This window comes from Sus scrofa, chromosome 14 (genome assembly GCF_000003025.6).
Source record: "Sus scrofa isolate TJ Tabasco breed Duroc chromosome 14, Sscrofa11.1, whole genome shotgun sequence".
Taxonomy (NCBI): Eukaryota; Metazoa; Chordata; class Mammalia; order Artiodactyla; family Suidae; genus Sus; species Sus scrofa.
In genome coordinates, this window is record NC_010456.5 from 99,028,000 (window position 1) to 99,046,683 (window position 18,684).

Consider the following 18,684-nt stretch of genomic DNA (forward strand, 5'->3'; position numbering starts at 1 on the left):
ACCCAATTTTACTCTTAAAAATGCATGACTAGAAAAATGTATGATTACTCATTAAATGAGTAGGAAGGGCGTGCCTACCATAAGCAAGGCACTATTCTAGATCTTGAGAGTATAGCAATGAACAAAACGGGGATACTTTTCAGAAGCAGACCTCTAAGAAACAGCCATTTGTAGAAATATCTTTCCTTGTTCTACCTTTCTAACTTCCTAAATTCTACCCATCCCAGGTAGCCTTACCTGATATTCAGAATATAGGATGTCTTCTACTTTAGAACTGCTAGAGCATCCTTTTAGCCCTTGCCATCCTCTGCTTCAACTTGATACTTCTTTTTGCATATAGATTAATTTGTTCAAAATATTTATTTAATGGGCTCATGTGCCAGACTTTATGCTAAAGGTTCCAAGAATACAGTAATGAGGGAGAAAGACATGGTCCAATGTTTCATGGAGCTTATGTTCTACTAGGGCAAGGGTAGGAAAAAAGCAATAATCAAGTAAACCAAAAAATAATTTTAAAAGTGATTAAGTGAAATGAAGAAAATAAGACAGAAGCAGCCCTAAGGAGATGTCATTTAAACAGAAAGACATTCTAGGAAGAAGGAACAGAGAATGTGAACTTATCTGAAGCAGAAATGAACTTGAAGCAGCCAAGGAACAGAAGTCAGGTGAGTAGGATCAGGACAGAGTGTACTGTAAAGAGTGGCTGAGGTGATGGAACAACTGGAATCAGATCTACATTGGTCCTTATAGATGTTGGAAGGAGGTTGAGCTACTATTCTAGATACAGTGAGATACAATGGGTTAATTGACTGATATCCTCAATTACAAATTGGTGTGGAAGGGTTTGGGCAGGAAGGGTGTGCTCAGCACTCTACATGTTTCCTCAGTGACAGGCTCACCGCTCTCCATAAATACTTGGTGATACTGCTGCTGACAAACAAGGCTGAAGCCCATAGATTTCCTCGGTGTTGACTGCTACTACAATCATGGGCTTTTGAAAATACATCGTCCTTTTTTAATGATCAACATGACCTTATTTTTACGATAAATATGTATGTATTACTTTTTTAAAGATTACTTACACCCTAGAGTCCTAAAGATCAGAGGAAAAAATATGCCCATATTTTTGTATGGCTATCAAATGGGCCACAATGTGGTCGAATTTCTATGTTCAGTTAACCATGGGAACAAAACCAACATATAAATAATACTTAGTTTGGGGTGATTTGAATTAGACACAAATTGCCAAAAATGTGCCCATTTTCATGCTACCATCCTGTGGTGTGAAATGTACAGATATATTTTATTTCAGATATACTTTTTTTTTTTTTGTCTTTTTGCCATTTCTCGGGTCGCTCCTGTGGCATATGGAGGTTCCCAGGCTAGAGGTCGAATCGGAGCTGCAGCCACCAGCCTATGCCAGAGCCACAGCAACGTGGGATCCAAGCCACGTCTGCAACCTACACCACAGCTCACAACAATGCCAGATCCTTAACCCACTGAGCAAGGCCAGGAATCAAATCCGCAACCTCATGGTTCCTAGTCAGATTCTTTAACCACTGTGCCATGACGGGAACTCCCCAGATATACTTTCAAATTTTCAAATTATCTGTATAGTTTAGGTATGTGATCACAAAAGGCACAGAGCTATATTTCTCTGAGGGAACTCCACAAGCGTAGTCCTTCCTTACTTGGGTCAGGAAGAATTAAACACCCAAGCTTCTTATGTTTTAGTAATGGAAATGAAGAATCATTGACCATATACAAATAAGCAACACATGTTAGGTATAGACTCATTATTTTCCCAGAAGGAAAGTCAGACTCTACAGAGCCATCTCAACACCTTCATGCAGACCTGCTTTCAACCACTCTGCAGGAGGGCTAGCCAGCTTTTAGGGGTAATGTCTGTGACCATGGAAAAAGACAAAACTAACAGATGTTTATAAGGGAGGTCATAACCTCATTAGGCCCTAATCTTATAGAAGCACCCACTACACTGTTTGATAGAAAAGTTCGATGAAAATGAAATCTAATAAATCAACTACATGTGGTCAGAAGGCCTCTTGGGAATTTGATATATTATTAATAACATGTACTGAACCAGTCTTCCCATTTTTCTTTTCTGCACTACTAACCAACTCTTTCCAGGGTTTGAAAGACAGAATAGTCAATAGACATGCTCACCGAGTCTCCCAGGAGGCATCATTGTGCACTATCTGCCATGTTGCTGAAGTGGCCTCATATTTCTCCACAGTGAGGAAGGTCTGGTGGGTCTGCAGTACAATTAATATAACTGATCAGACACTGCACAGTCACAGAAGAAACCTGTATGTACATACTCCATATACTCCTTGTTGACCAAATGCTTACTTCCCAAAGCCTGGTGTGATATGTATTAGAATTTTATCCATATTCTTAGGTGTTCCTCTTAACATTCTATGCAATGCCTTCAGAATGTTAATTAACCATGGTCTATTAAAAACCATGACTTTTATTTAGAAAACTGAATGAAGGATAATTTTAAAGTTAATAGCAAAGTTCAGAAATTAGGACCAAAAAAAGTGAAATAAAACTCGAGATTTAGCAAAGGCATAAGTCAACCTTTCCAAGACATTTTTTAAAAGTGACATTGTTTTTATGGAGGGGTAACTTACATTCAAAAGCGCAAACTTTCAGTGTTCAGCTTGATGAATTTTTATGTGTACTATCAAAATCAATGTTTTGAAATATAGAGCACTCGAGAAAGTTTTCCCATCTTCTCCCAAAGAAAACACCCTTCCTATGAAGACACTGAAATTCGATATTCTCCTACGTGAGTTAGTTTTGCCTGTTCTTGAATTTCACATAAATAGTATCATACAATACGTAATTTTGTTTCTGGCTTTTTTCATCTTTTAAGCATAATAGTTTTTTTATTGTCACATAGTATCCCATTGACCATATCACAATTTACTTATTTATTCTATTATTGATGGACATGGGTTTTTTTTTTTTCCATTTGGGGCTATTGATAATAAAGCTATGATAAAATTATTGCACAGGTTTTCTTTTTGTAGGTCATAAACACTTATTTCTGTTTAGTATATGCCATATTTCATTGGCTTTAGCTTGGGGAGCCTTTTCATGATATGTTTATCGATCAATATTCCAAGACTTTTTCTAGTCACTTCATGATTTAGGAGGGAAAACTGGAGAGTTTCCTTATCTTTCCAGTTCCAGGTAAATAAGTTATTAGTAAATATATCTGCTCAAGTGAAAGAATGGAAAAGGATGCATAAATCTTCCTACTCCTGGGGTGCTAAAAGCAACCCTTATATTTTTGTCATAATGGATTGCTAGAAACCACATCATTAAACAGATTTTATTTTCCCAGTGGAAATAAAATTTTCCACATTGGTTTATAGTAATTTGTTTTAATCCAAGAATTCAGCTTAAAATAAAGCACAGATTTAAATAATATGACAAATTAAAAGATACAAGGGCCATAAACCTCCAATTTTCCTTAAAAATATTTAGACTATGGCACTTAAGGACAGGACTTGTGTCTAATTCACCTTTATCCATCACAGCCCTTAACACCTGTCATTTACAGGTGTTTAAACGAACTCTAGCTGAACAGAACACTCATGTATAGCTGGGCCATGAGATTATTTTTCTCTTCTTTAATTACTCAAATGATGGATTATACTCAATAAAGAAGTCTTCATATCCATAGTGACTTGCAAAGAAAACTGTTTGTGGCCATTTAGGACAGAGTTACACTGGGGCAGGCCTTCAATGCACTAGGATAGAAGGTAGGTTCTAGTGTATCAATCTCAATGACAGATCAGAGAAAAAGGCTAGGATGCTAAATGTGCGAACTATGTAACTGTCCTCTTCCTGCCCCCGACCTTTATCTCTTCCAGAAATACAGTTAGTTAATACAAGTAACTTAATCTCTCAGGACCTCAGTTTGTTTATCTATAAAACAGAAACAATAAAACATAACTCACTGGGTAATGGGGAGGATTAAATTAAAGTCACATGATTATGTATGTAAAGCACTTAGCCCAGTACCTGCAAATAGTAAGCATTTAATCAATAGTGGTGAGGATGTGATGATTATGAATCATAAAACATACTAGAAATTTTTTATGCCAAGTCCCAAGACATTCTTAGAAATGAATTGTATCATTATAACACTTTAAGCATTTTAGTCCACTGTTTCTCCCATGGCAATAACAATGATAGTAATTCTCCACCCTGAGGAAGTCAAACGACGGCTAATCCTACAGTCTTGCTCAACACTTTAATATATTTAGAAAATAATGTTGTAAACATGTAAATATTCTGGCATGCTTAACTGTCTAGAGAAATTATTTCAAACAGGTGCATGTTGACTACCCAAGCAGTAGAAAATGTTTCCCCAATATTATATTTGACAATGTCATATTGCCCTGATTTTTATCACAGTGATAATCATATTTTAATGAACAGAAATAGGAAGGCCCATTTGGAAGGAAGGTATTTTGGATTATAAGTGACAATGGGGCTCTGGGAAGAATGCATTCTCTGACAGAGTGAAAAATATGACCTTGAAATCACTTTCATAGACCTACTTTCTTTTTCCTCTATATACTTCTTTGTTGTTTGAAGTTTTACAACTAGACTGTGTCTAGTTATTGCTTGTATAGTTATAAGAACATTCCAAGGGAGTTAGGAATAAAATTATTTTGTTTAATCATAGGTATCTTACATATACTTCAACATATATATCTATATAGACATATTATATATCATATATATTTTGTCATATACACACCCATATATGACAAAAAAAAGTATCAAATGATATGCAACAAACTGTTAACGGTGATTACTTCTGGAGTTCCCCTTATGGCTCAGCAGAAACGAATCTGACTAGTAACCATGAGATTGCAGGTTTGATCCCTGGCCTCGCTCAGTGGGTTAAGGATTCAGCGTTGCTGTGAGCTGTAGTGTAGGCTGCAGATGTGGCTCAGATCCTGCATTGATGTGGCTGTGGCGTAGGCTGGCAGCTACAGTTTGGATTCCACCCCTAGGCTGGGAACCTCCATATGCCATGGGTGCAGCCCTAAAAAGCAAAACAAGCAAACAAACACAACGAAAACAAACAATGATTACTTCTGAAAATTTTTATGAAAAGAGAAGTACTTTCACATTCTATTTTAAGCACTTCTGTACTATCTGTTTTTACAAGGGATGTATATTTCTTATGTCATTTTTCAAGATTAACCAATAAACATGCTATCAGCGCCAGCAGCAGAGAGTAGGGAAATGGCCAGGGCAAGAAAGAGTAACGCTCAGGGGCTAGGGCTCCAAGCCAGCAGAGCATCCATCCTGGGATCTATGATCATTCCACAAGAGTAGAGGCAGGACCAGCATGACAAGTCCTGGAGAAAGGAGGAGAGGAGCCAAAGAGGGGTTGGATGGAGCTGAAAATACACGTCATTCATGCCCTTTGATTATTTTACCACATTCAGTAGCGTTTTAAAATTGGAATACATAAATGGGATTGTATTCAAATCTTTATCACCTCAAGGGACAATGCCATTCTCTATGCATTGTGTTATACATGGTCCTAAGAAGAGCCCAGTTAAATGTTTCCTGTGGGCCTTCTGACCAGACTCAACTCTATGTTAACTGTTCCCACTGAAAATTTTCTCATACCCACAAAATAAGACGAAAAGCAGGCTGGACCATTTTATCCTTATGTTGTTAACCTCTATAGGGATACTCAAGTGAATAAAAGGTTAAAAAGGCTAAATTTGTAAAAAGAATAATTGGTGCTTACCAGGATTTCTGCTGAATTCTTCGGGTTAGCACCTACAAATACAACTTCAACAACTTCTCCCTGAAAATAAAATCTTATTTTATGAGTTCTAATAAAAGCATTTTTGGCAGAGTTACTGTGGTGGCACAGTGGAAACGAATCTGACTGGTACCCATGAGGATGCGTGTTCAATCCCTGGCCCTGCTCCATAGGTCAGGGATCCGGCATTGCCATGAGCTGTGGTATAGTTCAGACACGGCTCAGATCCCGCAATGCTGTGGCTGTGGCATAGGCCAGCAGCTGCAACTCCAATTCATCCCTAGCCTGGGAATGTCCATACGCCATGGGTGTGGTCCTAAAAGACAAAAAAAAAAAAAAAAGTATTTTCGCCATGCTCCTAGTTGGACCATTATTCATGAAATGTTCTAGGAGTCTGGGTACCTGTAGAGATTCTAGTCCATTTATTCAAATGAGTTATCTTCTGAGACTATTATAGAAAATACCCTTGTAATACTGGACACCTGAGTTTTTGCCAACAAATTACTTCAGAGTTTTTGGTCAGTGAATTTGATTTTGTTAGATTCAGCTATAATGACTATTTAAAGATATAGTTCAGATTGGAGATAGCACATTAAAATGGCTTCTTCGGTCTTCAATATTTTCATCCACCTCCCTCTCACAAATATTCAGGAGATGGACTGAATTAAATAAGAACAGCTGAAACCTTCCATGGATGATATATACACACACATTTACATGTAAAAGATACAAGATGGATTAACAGAGTGTGCGTCTACCTTCCCACTTGAAACAACTGAAAAAAACTGGACAAATATGTATTAAAGAATTGTTTTAGTTCTATGTGTGAGAGTGTGTGTGTGTGTGTGTGTGTGTGTGTGGCCATACACTGGGTTTTCCTTGTCCAGTCACCTGGGTCTGTGGACACTTATGTTGTTTGCCTGTCTTGGCTGTTGCAAATGGTGCTGAAATGAACATGGATGTGTATATTTTTTTTGAGATACTCATTTCATGTCCCTGGATTGTGTGCCCCAAAGTAGTATTGCTGAATTGTGGTGGTTTTGCTTTTAAGTTTTTGAGGAATATTCATGCTGTTTTTCATTGTGGCTGTACCAATTTGCTATCATCAACTGAACTTAAAATTGTATTGTTTGATTGTTTCTTTGTTTGAATATTTATATCCCATCTTGTCTCAATAAAATTTTAAGAGGAAATATCAAAAAAGAATGGTTTTAAAGACAATAGGCATGGAAACAGTGATCCTTGAGTCACAGAAAATGAAAAAGATGAGCCCTACAATTGTCCCAGCTTAATACCTTCAGAGAGTTTCAGTCCACAGCACAAGGATTCATAATTCAAGCAAAGCCACATAAGTTGGGTATAAATGTGGAGGTCCAGGAAGACCAAATAGTCCTAAGTTCACAGAGTAGAGCAACAGAAAAGAAAGAACTGTGGAGAGAAGAGTTACAGAGAAAGAGAACTCTGGAGATTTGCAGAAGGCTCCCTTCAACTCATATGCAATAAGGAAACTACCTGAAGTTAGGAAAATAATTGTTGTAAAGTATTAGAGAGAGGAGTTTCCACAATTGCTCAGCAAAAACAAATTTGACTAGAATCTATAAGGAGGCAGGATCAATCTCCGGCCTCACTCAGTTGGTTAAGGATCTGGTGTTGGTGTGAGCCGTGGTGTAGGTCAGCAGATGAGGCGCAGATCCCGAGTTGCTGTGGCTGTGGCATAGGCCAGCGGTTATAGCTCCAATTTGACCCTTAGCCTAGGAACTTCCATATGCTGCAGATGCAGCCCTAAAAAGACAAACAAAGAAAAGAAGGAAAAGAAAGAAAGAAAGAAAGAAAGAGGAGAATTAGAGAGAAAATCTCAGGTTCATAGAGAATTATGAAACGTTCCTGTTCCCACCAGCCAGAATGGGAAACCTCATAATTCAAAACAGTTCTACCTCAAGTGTATAGTGGAGTGATTTTCCCAAGAATGAAAGTGGCTCTGGTCCTGCATAAAAGTTCACTAAGTCTCCAAAAGATCAATCTCTTTCCAAGTAACTTAACAACACCATGAAACAGAGCTCAAAAATATTTATGGGAAAAGAAAAACATCTAGCATCTAACAAAATAAAATTAGTGATGTCTGACATCTAAATTATCAGGTGTACAAAGGAAAGAAAAGCACTTCTCATAGTGAGAAAACTCCCAATCGAAAGTGACCCATGAATGAATTAGGTGATAGAATTAATAGACAAGGTCACTGAAATAGTTCTTAGAACTATTCTGTACGTTCAAAAAGCTAGCAGAAAAAGTGAACATTATAAGTAGACATGTGGAAGATTTTTATTTAAAAAAAAAGACTTAATCCAAACCTCTAGAGATAAAAACTACAGGATCTATAAAGAAAATACATTAGATGGAATTATCAAATTAGATGTTGCAGAAGAAAATATTACTCAATTTGAAGTCATAGGAATAAAAACCATACAAAATTAAGAAGAAAAGGGAAAAGACTGAGAAAAATAAATGTAGCAGCAGTGAGCTGTGAAAAAACCTCAAGCTGCTAATATATGGGTAATTGGAGTTCCAAAAATATAGAAAAGAGGAAGAAATGCAGACAAAATAATGAACAAATAAGGGCCAAATTTTTTTCCAAATTTTCTAAAATTATAAGGCCACAAATTCAAGATGTTCAATGAACCCTAAGCACAAGGAACATAAAGAAAATGACATCGGGGAGCCTTAAAATTAAATTGCTTGAAACTAGAAATAAAGATAAAAATTCTAAAAGCATAGTGCTCGATGCTATTCAGCAGGATCTCCTTGTAAATCTATTCTAGGTTGTGTCTGATAAGCCCACAAGAACTATGTCTAGATACTCATGTTGCAACAGAAGAAAGGGTGGGGGAAAAACTGTAATTGCAATGTATACATGTAAGGATAACCTGACCCCCTTGCTGTACAGTGGGAAAATAAAAAAAAAGAAAAGAAAAAAAAAATTCTAAAAGCAGTAAGAGGGGAAAAAAGACACATTACACAGAGAAGAACATATATAAGGATGACAGCAAATTTTCTTCATTAAAAACAAGGCAAACCAGAAGAAAATAGAGAAACATCTTAAGGTCCTAAAAGACAAAAACAGCTAAGAATTCCATAAATAGTAAAAATATTCTTTAAAAAAGGAAGTAAAATAAACACTTTTTAAATGTATAAAAGAAGAAAAAAAGATTAAAGGAAGTCCTTGGAGCAAACAGAAAATGACAATAGATGGAAATTTCGACTTACAAAAAGAAGTGAAGGGCCCTAGAAATTGCTAAAGTGTGAATAAATACATTCTTATTATTTAAATCTCTTTTAAAAACAATCTACTGTTTAAAGTAAAAAAAGATCAATGGTGGGATCCATAAATTATATAAAAGTAAAATATATGGCAAGAAACAAAGACCAGATAAATGGAATAACACCAATTTTCAGAATGCTCAAAGAAAAAGAAAAAAAAACAAAAAACAAAAAACAGAAGGCATAAATTATCAGTTCCAGGAAGAAAACAGTGACATCAATACAGATTCCATAGATATTTAAAAGATAATAAGGAAAAACTGCCAATGCCTTCCTGCCCACAAATTCAAATAACTTAGATAAAATGAAAGGGACAAATTACTTGAGATATAGAAACTACTAAAGATCACTCAAGAAAAAATAAATGGCCTTAATAATCAAAACTTACCAAATTGTACAATTTAAATATGTAGTTTATTGCATGTCAACTGTACATCAATAAAAATATTGTTTTACTAACAAACTAACAAACAATCTTCCTATGACTTACCATGGTACAGAAGACATTTTACAAGTAAGTTCCCACCTGCTGTTCCACCTTAAGTCTTCCATAGTCTATACACCTACAGATGGTAATAGGTCCTAATGGGCTTGCAAATTCCTACTCATCCTCCAAGACTCAGTTCACATTAAAAATATTTTTAATAAAAATATCCCATGGATTCAGAATTGATGATGACTCTCTAAACAGAGATAATGTTGCTCAATTATTTACTTTACTGTTAAATTCCCTGAATGACTATCATCAGTTTATTTTTTTTCCTTTTCTTCATTTTTACCAGTGAGATTACCAAATTATCCCATCTTACCAATGCTTAGCAAAATGTTTCAACAACAGCAATCAATTAGAATTTTCTGCAAAAATCACTAAATCCTTCATAAAGAGCAATCATCCCTGAAGCCAATATCACAGTTCATCTGAAAAATAAAATTTACGTCTGGTATCTGGTTAGCCAAAATGTCCTAATCCTTAAAAGTGTTCTTGTCCTTTATTTTTTCCCCATGGTCACAATGTCCTATTCACTCACACTCATGTTAATAATGAGAGACAACCCCCCTACAGATAAAACATGCCACTTCAAACGGGAGTGGTCTACAACAGGCACTTCTGACATGACAGAGTGAGGAGGTCAGTATGTCTTCTCCCTCAAAAGCAACTAGATATATAGACAAAACTGTCAAAAATAATCACTTTAGCACTTCAAATATCAACAAAAACTGAAAAATCTTTGTCCATGAAAACTCCTAAACTTAGGGTACATATAGTACAAGCCTTTGATCTTCCCATCAGGACCATTCTCATCCTCTGTGTTACTGTAGTTCCCTATTCAAGCAGAGTAGGGATGGCTGAGAAATCAACAATTTTTCTGCCACTGCAGAAAAGAATTCATTTGATTCAAAACATAGCCATTTAAAGTTGTAATCCCAGTGGAAGCAAATATGGAGAGATAGTGGCTAGAGTAGTGAACTTGTTGGTGCTTTAATAGTTTTGGGGGAGGTAAGATAATAATCACGGTCTTAATAAGCTCTTTTCCTATTTCAGACTGACCAGAAGCTGTGAGCTTACATACAAAAGAATAGAGCAGGCCCAAGTCACTCATATATCCCTAGTCAGTGAAATCTGGGTGTAGGTGCAGAGGAGATATAAGAGAGCCCAAGAGAAACGGAAATCTGGGGAAAACTGAAAAATGGTCTGAAGTTTGAATGCATACCCCAGACCACACATTTCTATCAGTAGAGATGGAAATCCTTATTCCTTGAGGCATCTAAGCACAAATTTTGACCAATATTCAGCTAAACATTAAGTTCTATAATTACAGAAGGAACACAAGAGCCAAATTTAAAATTAAAAATTTTTTAAAACTAAGCAAAAATATTAGTAGCCACATATTGCAAGAGAGACAGACTTTACTAATTAGTCAAGTTTTAAATAAACATCAAAGAAAATAATAAAAACTCTGGAGGAGGGAGACAAAGCTAGAATCCAGAGTTGCTGCAATAGTGGAAACTAATCCAACTAGGAACCATGAGGTTGTGGGTTCAATCCCTGGCCTCACTCAGTGAGTTAAGGATCCAGCATTGCTGTGAACTGTGGTGTAGGTCACAGACCCAGCTCAGATCCCATGTTTCTGTGGCTGTGGTGTAGACCGGCGGCTATAGATCTGATTTGACCCCTAGCCTAGGAACCTCCATATGCCATGGGTGTGGCCCTAAAAAAAAAAAAAAAAAAAAAAAAAAAAAAAAGCAGAGGTGCTGCAATATACCAAAAACTATGCAGTAACCAAGAACAATTACAACAAAAATGAGATGCGCGTACAAGAAAGTATCACAGATACTAAGGGGAAAAAGCAATCAAAACTGCCTCTTCATGTCCCCAGATGTGGACCTAGATGTGATGTAGACTTCAAAGCAGCTGTTATAAAAATGTTCTAAGAACTTATACAGATCATTTTGAAAGAACTAAAGGAAAGGATAGTGATAATGATTTAACAGAGAACTTCAGTGAAGAGAATTTTCTCTAGAGTTGAACTTAAAAACTGAAATAAAAAATTCACTAGAGGGGCTTAATAGCAAATGTTAGATGCAGAATAAAGGATAAGTGAGCTAGAATTTACCAATATAAATTATCCTATATGAAAAATAGAGTAAAAAATATATATTGATGTAAAATTAACAGCCTCAGAAATATGCGGGACAATATCAAGTATATTGACATTCACAACACAGAAAACCTCAAATTAGAAGAAAAGTAGAAAACAAAAAAAAATTTTGAAAAAATAATGGCTTAAAAATTCCCAGATTTTGGAGTTCCCATTGTGGCTCAGTGGTAACAAACCCAGCTAGTATCCATGAGGTTGCCAGTTCAATCCCTGGCCTTACTCAGTGGGCTAAGGATCCAGCATTGCTGTGAGCTGTGGTATAGATTGCAGATGTGGCTTGGATCTGGCATTGCTGTGGCTGTGGTGTAGGCCTGCAGCTATAGCTCCAATTCACTCCCTGGCCTGAGAACTTCCATATGCTGCAGGTGCAGCCCTAAATTAAAAAAAAACACAACAAAACAAAACAAAACAAAACCAAAAAAAAGGGTTAGGGTTAGGGTTAGGGATTCAATGAATATTACCTAAAGTGATTTACATTTAGATATATTATAGCACACTGGTGGTAGAAAATCTTGAAAGCAGCAAGGGAAAAATGGCTCATTTCTACAATAAAATTAACAATTGACTTTTCATTAGAAAGTGAAGGACCTAAGTAGCAAGAGGATAACAAATTTGAAGAGATAAAAGAAAAATGTTTTCAATCAAGAATGCAGCAAAATTATTTTTCAAAAATAAAATAAATCTACTCCAGATAAACAAGGGCTGAGAGAATTTGTTGTTAGCATAACCATCTTATAAGAAATACTAAAAATCCTTCAGGCTGAGAGAAAATCATCCTAGATGGTAATTCAAATTCTTAAAAAAGAAAGAGCACCAGAACTGATAAATATGGAGATAAAAAATTCTGTAAATTTGCTTTTTCATATCTTTTTTAATGTCTTTAAAAGAAATAAGATTGTATAAAACAAGAATTATAATACTGCATTACATTTATATATAGATGCAATATGTGATAATTTTAATATCATAAAAGATAGGAAAGGAAGAAATATATTGGAAAAATATTTTTTATATTTTTTGGAATTAAGTTGGTATTATATTAAAGTAGGCTGTTATTAGTTAAGATGCACATTACAAGCTTGTGACATGATAGATAGATAGATAGATAGATAGATAGATAGATAGATAGATAGATAGATAGATAATCTACCTATGTGTGTTATGTCTCCATTTCCTGGCACACAGCTCCTAAAACCCTGAAATCTCTAAGGTGTGTCTTTTTGTGTGCTAATAAGATGACTGGTGGCTGGACTCTTCAGGATAACCTTAAGATGCGGGCTAGTTCTCAGGGGAACAAACCATGTGACTAGAGGTTAGAACTTTCGACTCCAACCCTCTGATCTCCAGAGGAGGAAGGAAATGAAGGTTGAGTTAACTACCAATGTCCAATGATTTAGTCAATCATGCCTCCATAAAAATCCCTCAAGTTCAAGGTTTGGAGAGCTTCCAGGATGGTGAATACATGGACATTCTGGGAAGGTGGCATCCTGGAGGGGGCATGGGAATTCTGCAATCCTTCCCCCATAACTTGTCCTATGCATCTTTTCCATTGATTTTTCCTGACTTGTATTTTGTTATAATATTCTGTTAACCTAGTAAGTAAGTTATTTTCCTAAATTCTGTGATCTGTTCTAGAAAATTAAGTCTGAGGAGGGGGTCATGTGAATCTCCAGTTTATAGCCAGGCTATTAGAAGCACAGGTGACAACTTGGATTTTCCATTGGTGTCTGAAATATATGTATATGGGGAATGGGGGGAGCATGCAGTATTGTGGGAAATGCCTTTAACCTATGGGGTCTGTACCAACTCCATGTAAATAGCATCAGAATTGAAGGGAACTACAGGACATCAAACTGGTGTCCACAGAGAATTAGAGAATCACTGGGTGGGGAAAAACTTCACACATCTGGCTAGCACAAGTATTCAGAGTGGAATGCTGAGAGAAGAAGCAGAGTTCTTTTTCAAGTCCCTAAAATAATTACTAGAAAAATAGCTAAAAATATACATAGTTTAAAAAAAAGAGAGAGAGAAATTTAAAAATTATACTAATACATAAAAATAACTTTAGCATCCACCTTAATTAAGAAATTAGAAGAAGAGCAAAATAAAATCAAAGCAGGCATAAGGAAGGAAATTAAACACTAGAGCAAAAATCAACAAAATAGAAAAACAATAGATAAAATCGGTGAAGCTAAAAGCTAGATGGCTCTTTGAAGGCGCAAGTCAGCAAAATAAGGAAGAAAAGGGGACAACGTTATCGACCTTACCGAAATTAAAAGAATTGTAAGGGAATACTGTAAACAAGTTTATCCCAACACATTAGACAATTACATGAAATGAGAAAATTCCTAAAAGCAAATTAAACTCCCAGAAAGACTCAAGAAAAAATAGAAAATCTGAATAGGCCTAAAACAAGTAAAGAACTGAACTAGCGATTAAAAATTTTGCCCCAAAAAGAAGCATGTATCCAATCCCTTGAAATAGAACATAATGGAAGATAGTATGAGAAAAAGAGTATATACATCAATGACTGGGTCACTGTGCTGTACAGCAGAAATTGGCACAACAGTATAAATCAACTATAATAAAAAAGAGAGAGAGAGAGAGAAGCCCAAATACAAGTGACTTTGCTGGTAAACCTGATGCAATTTTTAAAGAAGCAATAGCACCAATCTTTTACATACAATTTCAGAAAATACAAGAGGAAATATGTCCTACTCATTCTTTGAATCCAATGTTCCCCTGATACCAAGGGCAGACAATGACAACACAAGAAAAGAAGAATACAAAGGCCCCTCATGGACATGAGTACAAAACTCTTTAGAAAAATATCAGCAAACCAAGTTTAACAACATGTAAAATGTGTTATACACCATGACTAAAGGGTATTTATTTAATATCTGAAAATCAACTAATGCAATACACCCTATTAACAGAATAAAAAACAAAAACCACATGATCACCTCCATAGGCACAGAAAGCATTTGAAAAAATTCAATATTCTTTCTTTATAAAAGCTCTCAATAAACTAGACATAGAAGGAAACTTTTTCAACATGATAAAGGGCATCTACAAAAATTCTAAAGGAATTCCCATCATGGCTCAGCAGAAAAGAATCTGACTAGCATCCATGAGGCTGCAGGTTTGATCCCTGGCCTCACTCAGTGGGTTAAGGATCTGGCTGTGAGCTGTGGTGTAGGTCACAGACATGGCTCAGATCTGGCATTGCTGTAGCTGTGGCATAGGCCAGTGGCTACAGCTCCAAATGGACCCCTGGCCTGGGAACCTCCATGTGCCCAAACAAGACACACACACACAAAAAAAAAATTCTAAAGAAAGCATTGTACCTAATGACTGAATAATTTTCCTCCTAAGATTAGAAACAAGACAAGATGTCCATTCTTACAACTTCTTTTCAGCATTGTCTTGGAGACTCTAACCAATGCAAAAAGGAAAAAAATAAAATGCATTCAGGAAAGAAATTCAAACCAGAATAAGCAAATCTGTTTTTATTCACAGATGGTATCTATGTATAGCATAGATAGAAATTTCTAAGCAAACTATACCAAAAAATCTATACCACTGGAACTAATAAATGATTTAGCCAAGTTGCAGGACACGAGGTCAGTATAAAATAGTAGAGGTAGAAATATAGCTTCATTTCTGTGTTTTCCCTATCCTTAATTTAAGAGACACTTTTACTATGCTGAGATGAATGGTTCCATGACTATCCCTTTAAAAAGAAAAGGAATAATTTAAATTTTAGAAATTCAGTTTTCCATAATTACCACCTGAAAAAATAAACATTTCCTCTTTGTCATGTTTGCAGAGCCTCTGCAGAGATATGAACAATTTTCAAAATTTTTGTTGCTAACAGCTGGTCTGTGGCATGATTTGAGGCAGGTGGTGACATTAAACAATATCTTCCCCCCCATTTCCAAACACTGATTTCCAAAGGATCCCGGGACCTCTGTGTGAGTCTTACCATTCTGTATGTAGGGTTCACTGGCTGCAGGACATCCCCAAAATGTTTGCCTGTAGGTGCTCTATCCACAATATTAGGAATTAATGTGTTGATCAGTTGTTTGAAAAATGGAGGCTCTGGACCTGTGCTCAGGTTGGCTACAGTGCCCTAGAATAGAGGGAATTTGCTTAGAGGAACATACAGTGTAGAGGCAAAGACCCTCTCCCCAGAACCAACCCCCCCAAAATGCCTTCATTAAAGCATGCACACATGCGTGCGTGTGCACACACAAACACACACACACCTACTTTTTCTCTCCCTCGCCAAAAGAGCTAACAACTGTAACAAAATGTGAGGGGAACTTTGCTGAAACATGAGCCCAATGTCCATAATTTAAACTTTTGTCACTAAAAGAAAGTTTTGATCACAGGCAACACTTTCACTCTCCTAGGCAGTATAACCCAGAGTGTAAACTAGGAATCATGCCACATGAGTTTAGATTTTGGAACAGCCTTTAATAATATTACTTTGGCCAGGAGCCTAACACACGATAAGCCTTTGTCACGTGACACACAATTAAATTATTATTTTAATTTTTAAAAAGTGTTGAGCCTCTCTTATCCAAAGTCATTAAATCAAGTTTTTTTCCTAAACCTTTCTCTATGTTAATTAAAGGATGTAATAAGTATATTTTAAATTTAAAACTTAAGATCAGCCTACATCATGACTGGTTTAATCTATATTTTCCACAAAATTTACCTTTAATAGACTCATCAAAATGCTAATTTCAAATTTTAAATGGCGCTTCATAGGTATTTAATGTACTTTAATACTTGCTTTCTATGTTTAATCTTTACAACATCCATGTAATCTACTCGTTCTCATTCCCATTTTGCAAATGGGAAAATAGGCTTGCAGATACTCAGTGTTTTTCCCCCAAGATCACACAGATAGTCTTAGATACATAACCATAAAATTGTGAAACAAATTTCCACAAAATGAATCACACTTTTCTTTCTAAATATCACTATAAAACTTGATGACTCTATTTCTATGGGAAGGACTATAAACCTCTAATTGTATGAAAGGTAAACAGTGGTTATCTCTAGGGATGGATTAAAGGTTTATACTTTTCTGTATAATCTGAAGACTTTTATAAGTAGTTATAGCTTTTATGATGAAAAATAAAAATAGCTCTACTTTGAAAAAAAGCATCACACCTAAAATTAAAAAGAAAATTATGATAAAACCATAACCAGATAATTAAAATATATCCTAAGTAAATACCTGGACTGAGACTTCAAACACATAGTCAATAACTAATTAGGCAGAGGGATATGAAATTACCAATATTCACTGTTTTGGCCTACCAAAAGAGCGGTTTTATTTGTTTCACTTTAATATATCCAAGCTCTTTCTTTGAAAGGGCTTTCTTGTCTTTGTTATTCCATCATTGTCTCACAGCCTTTACTGGGGCTTATGCCGGATTATATAGGGGTCCATTTATTACCTTAAGGTCTTTATCCTCTTTATTGACTAATCCTCCAACACCAGAGTACAGCTTCATATATAAACTATATTCCAAAGGGAAGATTTCCACAAGTGGATTTCCTTTAAGTAAACTGGTTTAGGTGTACATATTTTAGGCAGATACAATGTGTATGTACATTCCAAGATACTGTGGTACTTTATCAAATCTAAGGCTCTATTGATGATAACTACTACTACTTTTAAACCACAAGAAAAGTAAAAACATGCTACTAATTATAATTGTCAAATTCCTTTGATTAGAAGACACATCCCAATTTCAGATATGTTCATAATACAGCATCTCAGAATTTATAATCCACTCAATTCCTAAAGCAACTGGAAAGAAACTGGCCAAGATTAGAAAAAAACTGGTTTGACTCCCAGGTACACTAAGCTTGATCAGTTATCATCTCTGAACTTATTTGCTCATCTGAAAAATGGGGGAAAATGATACTTATGGTGACTGTGAGTATAATGTGAGATAATATGTATGGAAAAAAAAAAGTGGTAACCACCAAAAGTGGTTACCACCAAATTAACTGATTCTGAATTTATTTAATCAGTTCATTTTCTAGGTAAACCTTGCAGATACAATATTTTTAAGTGTAAAGATTTTCAAAGAAAATGAACACTCAAAGCTAAGGTCTTTTTTTGCTTCCCTCTGCAGCTCCCGATCCCTGAGACATACAAACATACAATTTTTGATTACCGTGGCAATGGCCTTCGCGAGAACTTTGAAAAGCTGGATGTAAGCAGACAAAGTATGTGGTCCATAAATTGTGGAAGCTGCCTCATACCGCTGAGCCTGCAGGAGAGGCAGAGCTGAGTCACACACCATTCCATATATTTTGATCCATTTACAGAAGTGTTGCATTTTAGGTGAGGGGTGATGATTAAACATCTCACATAATCCAAACTGACACAGTTCAAGACTAGTTCTGACAAAGATCGGGGGCACATTTCCATTTACTAGTGAAAATAAATGGCTCCCATCAACTACTTGTTAAAGGCAGTAAATTCTCTTGGTTTGTGCCATTTGGACTGTCAGTCCATTTAATCTGAGCAAGGGTAATAGATCCTGAGATTATATCTACTTTAACTACTTGTAATATAAATGCTTCCCTCCAAGGAGTACAGCGGGCGGGGGGGGGGGGGGAGAAAAAATGAGTCTCAGTAACTCCTGGATAAATTGGGTGGTGATGATACTATCCGGAGAAGGGCATTTAACCCATCATAGAACTATAAAATAGAATCAAATGCATCTCTTTTTACCTGAGCTCCAAGGCTTTGGTTTTCCACAGAAAAACCAGTTCATCAAATCTAACATGAAACTCACCATTCCAAATATATCAGCTTTTCCCTGCAACATTCTTCATCTCAGTGAA

General features: G+C 36.0%; 1 protein-coding gene across 3 annotated transcripts in view; it reads right to left on the reverse strand.

Annotated features, from left to right (window-relative positions):
- Window positions 1–18,684, reverse strand: part of ASAH2 (N-acylsphingosine amidohydrolase 2) — a 123,264-nt gene that overhangs the window by 9,889 nt on the left and 94,691 nt on the right. For all 3 annotated transcript variants that reach the window (XM_021072693.1, XM_021072694.1, XM_005671250.3), the window contains 4 exons: window positions 18,009–18,104; window positions 15,791–15,937; window positions 5,813–5,872; window positions 2,185–2,273 (listed from right to left, as the gene is read on the reverse strand). In XM_021072693.1, coding sequence (XP_020928352.1) covers window positions 2,185–2,273; window positions 5,813–5,872; window positions 15,791–15,937; window positions 18,009–18,104 — 392 coding nt within the window. The remainder of the gene's footprint in view (window positions 1–2,184; window positions 2,274–5,812; window positions 5,873–15,790; window positions 15,938–18,008; window positions 18,105–18,684) is intronic.